The sequence below is a fragment of the Monopterus albus genome, unplaced genomic scaffold, assembly GCF_001952655.1.
Source record: "Monopterus albus unplaced genomic scaffold, M_albus_1.0 scaffold40.1, whole genome shotgun sequence".
NCBI classification, from domain to species: domain Eukaryota; kingdom Metazoa; phylum Chordata; class Actinopteri; order Synbranchiformes; family Synbranchidae; genus Monopterus; species Monopterus albus.
This window is the reverse complement of record NW_018127920.1, coordinates 5,517,048-5,526,688: the sequence shown is the minus strand read 5'-3', so window position 1 is coordinate 5,526,688 and position 9,641 is coordinate 5,517,048. Positions and strand designations below refer to the sequence as shown.

At 39.9% G+C, this 9,641-nt stretch overlaps 1 protein-coding gene across 1 annotated transcript in view; it reads right to left on the bottom strand.

Annotated features, from left to right (window-relative positions):
* The window catches only part of atp10d (ATPase phospholipid transporting 10D), a 61,120-nt gene that overhangs the window by 32,717 nt on the left and 18,762 nt on the right, over positions 1 to 9,641 (bottom strand). Inside the window, exons 7-10 of the mRNA XM_020599169.1 lie at positions 7,372 to 7,503; positions 6,031 to 6,143; positions 1,491 to 1,743; positions 848 to 1,056 (exon numbers count right to left, since the gene is read on the bottom strand). Of these exons, the coding sequence (XP_020454825.1) occupies positions 848 to 1,056; positions 1,491 to 1,743; positions 6,031 to 6,143; positions 7,372 to 7,503 (707 nt within the window). The remainder of the gene's footprint in view (positions 1 to 847; positions 1,057 to 1,490; positions 1,744 to 6,030; positions 6,144 to 7,371; positions 7,504 to 9,641) is intronic.

Below are 9,641 nucleotides of genomic sequence, written 5' to 3'. Positions count from 1 at the left end.
ATATGTGTGTGTGTAGTAATATGTGTGTGTGTAGAAGTGAATCATTTATTGCTTGCAAACCAATGATGGTAAGATGTCATGGGGTAGGACTGGATAAGTCTGACTTCTTCCTACTCCATTCAAGCATGTACTAGGTATAAGCAAAGGGATATTGGATTGTGGGTAAAAATGTGTGTTGTTATATCAACTGTTTTTTTATATGCTTGAATGAATAAATCAAATCAAATCAAATCATATACCGCTTTTGTCAGTAAACTAACATAAAAATGACCAAGAAACATTTAAACATTTTATTTAATAGTATCCATTTTACTTTTGAACTCCTGCAATTGTATATAATGTGTTAAAAGGACCAGGGTGGCACAGCAACGCAGTTGTTAGCGGTGTCACCTCACAGCAAGATGGCTCCAGGTTCGAGCCCGGGCCGACCTAAGGCCTTTCTCTGCAGAGTCTGTGCCTGTGTGGGTTCTCTCCAGGTACTCTGGCTTCCTCTCACCGTCCAAAGACATGCAGCTTAGGTTGACTCTAAACTGCCCATAGGCATGAGTGTGTGGTTGTTTTGTCTAGATGTCAGCCTTGTGACAGACTGGCAACCTGTCCAGGGTGGACCCTGCCTTTCACCCAATGACAGATGGGATTGGCTCCAGCCCCCCTGTGACTCTCGTTAGGATAAGTGGTATAGATATTGGATGGATGTTAAAAGGGCCAGATCTTACACATAGTTCTTTCTTTGTAAATCATCTCAAAGCTGGCACTTGGCACTTTATTGGATTTTTCATTATTGTATTTCAAATTGAATATACCTAGTGTGAGATACAAAAATGTTCAGTGTTAATGTGTGTCTGACCATGCGACTGCAGAAGGCACTGGTCCTTTTCCCAAACAGTTGGTCCTCCTCCTCTTCTGACTCAGTGTTGAGTGTGTTTAGAGACACAGAGCTCCGGTTGCAACCGAGTGAACGACAGCTCAAAGATTTAACACTGTAGCCAGACTTCAAAGTCATGGAGCAAACAGCTGCCTCAGTCTTTTCTTCTTCATACATCTTTAGCCTATGAGCTGACACACAACACAAACATAGGATTTACAACACATACTGTATACTGTAGAACAAAGCTATGGGGTCAGGTCTGAGCTTTGCTGTCAGTGTAATCTGTAACCACCAGTACAACATGATTTGATATTTACCAAATAATGATCTTAATTAAAAATAATAATAAAGTAATTACATCCATTCAGAACTCAACCTTGTGTCATGTGATTACAACCACTGAATCCAGCTTTTCTAATTCACAACACAGGGGGTTGAAGAACTGAAATATCCAGATAACATTACAAAATCCAGGATTACTTATTTGATCTTGGATCTTTTTAGCAAGGAAGGAAAGACACCCCTTGTGCCTGTCAACATGTCTAGCCTGCAACAAACATGGAAATGAGGACAAGGTAAATAAAAGTCAAAGGTTTTTTGCAGTTATACTATCCGCTCTTACCATTTTCCTCATGAGGATATTCAACCCCATAGATACTGCAGCGGCAGAACACCATCTTGTTCTCTGTCAGAGTTCCTGTCTTATCAGAGAACAGGTACTGTATCTGACCCAGTTCCTCAGTGATGTTGAGGGCTCGGCACAGGATTCTGGAGTCCAGCTGCTCATTGTACAGGGCTAAGTCATTGTGGATGAAATAGATTTGGCCCAGTTTCACAATCTCAATGGACACATACAGAGAAATAGGGATCAGCACCTGTTGGGACAGAAATTTATTATACCTTCTGCATGATGCATTTAAAGTCATGACAAGTACTTCTAATAGAAACCTGGCCAAACCACAGCTGTGTTGTGGAGGTGCCTGGTTATGCTGTGATCCCAGTGGACAGAGATAAGAACAAATGAAAAAAGTCAATTGGTGATGGACTTATGCATATTGGTGGATACTAATTGGGCAACACACTTCATTATAATTGTACAAACATGTACAAGGGATTATGAGACTTTAACTGTCTTATTTAGACCCTTTTACTTACCTCAATGGTGTATGTTCCAGGGCCTAGTAAGGAGGCTGCTGACATATGCTATATATGTGCTGGCAAACAGCCGCTGTTTATTCTGGGGGATTTAACACCTTGTCTTTGGCAGTTCACCTCCCTAACCTCCAACAGTATGCTGATTGTGCAGCTTGCTGTATAAGAATTCTTGATCAATGTTATAGAAATATTGATGATGCTTATAAGGCTGTGTCATTTCCTCCCTACTATCACTAAGTGCTTGCTCAAGAGGGATTTGTTGGGTTTTTCCTCTATTATAATAATAATAACAGTAAGGTCTAGACCTTGCTAGAGGTACCTTGTATCTGCATCCTGAGGGCATCATTTCAAACTCTGAGTACGGAAGGTGTTTTGGATCGCTATGATTGGTTACGTTTCAGGCTGGGAAGGACCCAAAATGCTGACACAAACAGGAACCTAGTGTTTATACGGTTTATTAAACTAAAGAGGAGCAAGAAAAACAACAACAAGCTCAACCTGACAGGGCTTCACTCTACAGATTCAGAAAACTAAAATCTTAAAACAGTATGGGAGCCAAAACGTAACAATCTCCTTGGGACAGGTGAAACAAAAATGAAGAAGGCAGACTTATTCAGGAATTACCAAGTCCATAGGCAAGGCAAGGGTAAAGTCCAAACTTATAAGTGTCCAACAGAAAAACACGAGTCAAGGAAAGATCGGGCACAAAGCACACGAGACATGAGCACTGAACGTATGTCGGGAGCACCGGACAGACCTCGCAAGCACCGGATGGACACCCTAACAACATGATAAGTGAACCAAGAATATAAAGGCTGGACACCAGGGGAAAACAAGCGACAGGTGGAAACAATGAGTGGTAATTATGAACCGGAGTCAAGCTGAGGCAGGTGAAATGGCACAGAACAGGAAATCTAACAAAATAAGAGCACAGAACAGGAAGCAAGTCCACAATCCCTAACCCTTTCCTGAAGACAGCCATTTCATAGAACAACTGCAATGAGGTTTGTGGTTGGCCTATAAATCTTTCCAGCAGTTTTAACAATTTTTGCCAACTTTTAAAATAAATTGCAGGATACTCTCAATTAAACCACACTCCTACTCCAAAGCCTTTTAGTTTCCTAATAAGGAAAACATTTCTGATTGGCTTTTTTGTAAGTGCCATCAGGATTATCTATAAAATTCAGTTTATATGTATTCCCAAATACTTAAAAACATCAACCATTTCCACAGCCTCATTGAAAGTAAAATTTGTTGTGAGGCCTGTATTGTTTAAAATAAGCTCCTTTGTTTTATCGACATTGATCAACAAAGAACAAGTGCTACACCATTCCTCCATTTTATGTACCTGGGAAAAGGAATCACAATTACTATTAGCAAGAAAAAGTCTAACCATAGCCATGTCGTTAATCTGACACTGCTGTCCTGCAGCTGCACATCAATAATATTAACAGAAAAAAGTAATGACAATAAAACGCATCCCTGGGGTGCACCAGTGTTAATTACAATTTCATCTGAATTAACACCATTGAAACAAACCTTCTGTGGATAATCAGTTAAAGGTCTGATCTGTCCCCCAGTCACAATCGTGTTCGACAGCTGTTGAAGCAAGATATGTTTCCTCATTGTATTGAAGGCTGAACTCAGATCAAGAACAAAGATCTGAGCATAGGTCTACATTTTCAGAAAGTGACTTGTAACCATATTAACCAAATTTAATGCTGCATCCTCTGTGCCCCTGTGTGGCTTATATGCAAATTGTAGAGGGTCCAGCTGATCTGCCATAGCTGAAGTTCTGCCAAAGCTGAAGTAAGATGTTTACTGACCACTTTCTCCATACATTTCACCAGTACAGGGGTCAGGGTGACAGTACAAAAGTCATTAAGACTTTTAAGAACCCCAGGCCTCTTAGGCAGTGGCTTAATAGTTGTAACTTTCCATATATTTGGAACTTTACATATTTATTATAAGGTTGAAATAAAGTTTTGAGTCTTCATCAACTGCAAACCATTTTATTCTCCAAGAGAATTTTCATCATTTTTCTTTCCTTTTTGTTCTCTCAGGCTTATATTGTTTGTCTATTTGCTGCTTTACAGAAGCATATGTACTGTATATGCACATCAAGAGCCACTGTAACAAAGCCAAATTTCTTATGCGTCCAACACACCTGGACAATAAAGCTGATTCTGATTCTAGTGATTTATAATAGGGTTTCCTGTGGGAATAAGACTGACCAGCAGCTCCCAGACTTAGTTTGTTGCTGTCTAAATATGTTATAGGTGTAAAGATTAAAAGAAATTAAATTTAAAGTTAGAATAAAACAACTGTAACTCTAAATTAATATTGGTCTATTAATGTTACTCTGCCTTCCACTTGTCTATTCACCTCCACGTCCCAGTCCTCTGGTCTTCCTGGTTCTTGCCCGACCTGTCCCCAGTTCCCCACTGCTCATCCTGCCAGCCCAGAAACGGCTCAGCCTCTTGCCACCCACCATAAGCACTGTTATTTTAATACATTTTTTCCTGGTTTCAAGCCCTGTAAGGTCTGCTTATTTTGGGTCCTAATCACACATTTCCTGACACGCAGACCTCCAACTATTCCTTCAACAGTCATTGTCTGGTAAAACAGTGGCTTGGAGAGCAGGGCTACTCGAGGTTGCGGTAGCCTTTGGCTGCTTATTTTTCATCAGCATCCCCTCTTCCACTGCAAACAACAAGCTGGTAGCACACAAACAAAGGGAGGCAAAACGGCAAAGAGGAGACAAAGTGCTGCCTCACATATAGACAGGGTGACTGATCGTGTCTATAGCTTCAGGTGTTCGGTCAACAGGCATTTCTTAACATCAGTTTTAGAAAGTATGAGTTTTTACTCAAGTACTATAATCTAAAAGTTGTTTACACTGTGGGGTAGGTGTATTTAGTAATTGATTAGTTGCCCAGTGGAAATTTTTTAAAGTTGTTTCAGTCCTTTGAGTGTTTGAGGTGGTAGAAACCCTATCACTACTATCGTTTTGATGGTGTAATTGCAGGGTGACACATAAATGCTCACAACAGAATAGGCCACTTATGTAGCCTACGGCGTAGGCTCTGTGTAGGTTTAAAGGTACTCTCCCTCGGCACCCGTTGAGAGGTTTATCACCCTTACATTGTTTCTCCTGGATCTGTCCTCCAGCTCACTAATCTTCTTGTGTCCTTCCATTTGAGAGATGCAGTGGTCTGCATCCTTCCTAGCTAGATGGATATTCACATGCAGGGTCTCTAGTTTAGCGGACATTGTTTCCTTGGTTTTGGCTTGTGCATCGATTTTGATTTGTGGGAGCGAAGCACCAATATGTTCTCCATTATACTCCCATCAATTGGTTTTAAGGCTCAACCAAAAATCTCGGTTAGCATTTCAGACATCATGCTCTTGAGCAGATCTGTTTGGGCCTTTACCACCTGCTGTCTGCTATATCAGGCCAGCTAGCTGAGTGGAGTTTGCTTTGAAACATTTCCCAGAGCTTTGTTTCATGAGTGAGTCGCAGCTAAGGTTTTCTCTCTGGGGCATCTCCTAGTGTGAGGTCAGAGGTTACATAGAGGTTTGCTAAAACTTAAGTACCATCATTCGTAATTATTGTTTTGGCCAGAGCTCACTGTGAAGTGGCCGTCTTGCTGCATGTCTCAGTGTAATTCCACTTTACTATTGTTTCCAAATTGGTTGACTGTTATTTTTAATTCTGCTATAAATAAGGACAGTCAAGGTGTCGACTCTTTACATGCATGAAGTCAAAAGTTTAGTGACATGGTAAAATGGTGCGTGAACCTAAAGTGTAAATCTACCTAAGATTTGCAGAGACTAAAAACATTATTCAATTAAACGTTTATTCATTCCCAAATATCTTTTGCTATCCTGAAATAGAAAGGTGTATTAGATCTAGTAAGGTGTATTAGAACTATAGCAAATAAGGAACTTTAATAAGTGTGCAAAATTCTGTTTTTGACCTGGGACTGAAATGATTAGCATTATACCTGAAGCACAATGATCATAGTCCAGAAGACACAGAATCCAGCCAGGGCAGGAGACATCTCCTCATCAACCTGAAAGACAGGGTCCTTGAGGTTCTTCAGCCAGAGGCCATGACCTGAACACACCAACACATTCATCACACCAAGCAACTGAAAATTAAAGCTGGGCACCCAGGGGTGGATCTAAGAAGGTTTGGACAATGTGACCAGTCTGGCACATTTGAAACGCATGTAAAAAGTAAATTAAACCATTAGTTCTATAAAATAATAAACCATACACTATTAAAGGTCTTTTCACATAAAGAGCGGAGCAAATAAACATTATGAAATCACCATTTTTTTTGAAGGCGACTGAAACACACCACATATATTCACACCAAGCGCTATGAGAATATAGAATGTGAAGTTCTAAAAAGGTTACAAAAGTCCACATCAAGCGATGATGACCTGCAAGTGCTGGTTTTGCTAAATACCAGGAGTACATCCCATGTTGATAAAAAGGCAACTTAGAAAGTTTCAGTGCTTGATACAAGAGCTGAAACTCCATGGTCATTTATCAACCTACATTAGGATGTCTGTGGGACTATTTGAGGAGTTGGTGCTGCTGCCACAGCACTTGAAGAGACAGAGAAGCAATTACAATGACCTGGCTGAACCAGAACAGAGCCTGGCCATATGTCTGACGTAAAATATATACTGAACACCACTGTAATAGATAAATCAGACAGGTTTAGCTGACAGGTGAACCATGTGCTCATGGTAACAATGTTGCAATGTTCTAACAAACTGCATCGTGACTGGTTATGTGTTCCTGTTGCTTGCGGCAAGTTTAAAAAAAACTAACCTTGGGGTAAAAAAAAAATAAATGCTGCTTTTCACTCAGCGATATTCCATTGTTTATGTACAAGGGTTCATTGCCAGGGTTAAAAAATTATTGACATGCAAAAAAAAAAACCACACAAGAAATTCACCTCTGGTGTGTAAAGACCTTAAGAATCAAATTGTTTGTTTTATGTAAACATGAGACACACATAGTGTTTCTTTAGCTAACTTTGGCTGCATTCATTAATACTGACAAGCATCACACTTTGACTCTGGTGGGGGCAATCATATGGCCACTGGCCACCCCCCTTCCCTCCACCCATGTTGACATCCCTTATTTTCTGGATCAATTACTGTCTTTTTGTCATTGTTCTTTTAGTGGCTGTATGCAGAAGAAATACTGGCTCCTGAGTTTTCTACATGTAATTTTACACAGTCTAATGTACACTGCATGAATATTGCTGATGTTGACAGATGTGTTGTCAAGACAGATGTGTTTTGTCAGTCAATGTGGGTACATACCTATAGCAGCAGTTAGACACATGATGAAGAGCAGGACCACACACCACAAAATGTCTTTGTTCAGATGCTTTTCCAGCTGGCTACGCTTATACCTCGGCCCTGTGTTGTTCATCATGGCTTTGGTCTCATGACCTAAGTCACACAGCAATAGCAGAACAAACCAAAGTCATGATCACAGACCATCATACTGTAAGAAGTACATCAGAAAAACTGGACATTTAGCAAAGGTTTGCATAATAAAACTTCACTCTAGTGTAGAGTTTTTCTATTTATAGTTTTAACCCTGAGCCAACATACTCATCTTTTTTATACAACTTAACCATACCCAAATTTCAAGTATTTTAGGGATGCTTTCACAACTAACCTGTTGGTTAAACTCTGCTGGTTTCAAACCAGATCTGGTACATTTGCCCATTTGGTTCATGCTGTTTAGGTGTCAAAGCTTGCAAAGAAAATCTGGGGGTATTCTTTGTATGTGGATTAACAGGTTAGTTGGATCATTTTGTTATGATCCCAGATCTGTTTGTTCTTTGAAAGTCTGTCTATCTATCTAACTACTGTATAAAAAGGTTTTCTTTTGTGTATTTATTGTCCTAGTTTAGTGATTTTGGTACAGTAGCAATTTCTGGCACAACTTCACCCACTGTCAAGGTGCACAAACACGGGAAAAACAAAACTGGAAAACAAAAAGTCCAGCAGTACTTGCAGTGTTTTGAGCAACTTTAATGTAAAGACCAAATACCAACGCGTTTTGGCAAGGAGCCTTCCTCAGGGTTTTTTAGAAGTACAGCGGAACCTCAGTTTCCATGATTAATCTGTTCGAAGAAGTCCGACGAAAACCGAATGTACGAAAACTGAAGCAATATGTCCCATAAGAAACAATGTAAATTCAATAAATCTGTTCCAGACACCCAAAAATATTAACAAAAAATACATTTTATAGAGAATAACTATATTTTTACATACAGAAAGCAATGAGAAATAAATATAAATAACTAATGAAATGGATAAATGAACATTTAACATCACTTTTACCTTTACTGAAGACTCTTGTTGGTGTATAGAAGATGGCGAGGAGGGGAGAGGGAGGAAGATAGGTTATTGTTTGGAAGGGGAATCCCCCTCCATAAGGACTTCATGTATCAAGGCCCAATCTGGGGTTATTTCCCTTCTTTGTCTTTTACTGGCACTAGGACCAGCTTGAGAGTCACTAGACCCCTGTCGCACAAAAAATCTGTCCAGAGAGGTCTGTTTCTGGCGCCTCTTTAAGAACATGGAACAAGGCATTATCATTGAACATGTTCCAGACACGGCTTGCAACAGCTTTGTTAGGGTGATATTTCTCCACAAAACTTTGCTTTGTGTGGGCGCTCGATTCTAGGAAATGAGTGGCCGAGTCACACAGGCAGGCCGACGAGTTTGGTACGGACTTGTGATCAACTGTACAAAAACTGAGCAGATGAATGAAAACTGTGACAAAATTGACGAAAAAAGTCGTTGAAAACCGATTTGTACGAAAAGTAGGGCATACGAAAACCGAGGTTCCACTGTACATCACAAACAGTCCTATAAGTAGTAAACATGTAGGAAAAATTCGTTTAAAAACAACCAATCACATACAAACTCATTCATGTTGGCCAATAAAAGACATGCACAAATGAAGGTCACGTATATGGTCATGTGCTTATAGGCCAATCAATTTCAAGGGTCAAACTGACAAAAGGGCAACAAATGTGTCTGACAGGTGACAGTACATCTAATGAACATGTAAGAAAATGCACACCCAGGGCAGAGCCACAGTTCTACTAGTAGTTGTCTGGGATTCCAACCAAATCACAAAACATCACAGGCCTCCCTAATCACAAGAAAAACAAATGCAAAACAAAAAAATAACAACTGCAAAAATGCTGTGTGTATATTGTAATCTAAATTAAAAAAAAAAACATACAAGTGCCAGCCCCTACAGGGCCAGAAGGCATAAAACTGTCAGACATTTACATGAATTGTCATGGGAATTAGTGTTTATGTTAACTGTAAGTTCAGCAGTGATGACAGCCAGCCTGGATTATGTGTAATATTCACACAGATTATATTATTAATGATAAGTAACCAGAGCTCCACTTTTGTACATTTATAGGGCACATAACATACACACATCACACATAGTGTGCACTCTAGCTTTCATAACGTTACAGTGTTGGAGGGGAGGAATTATATTTAGGATGGCTCCACTGCGTTTATCAAGATATGCTTCCTGCCCCAACCCCCCC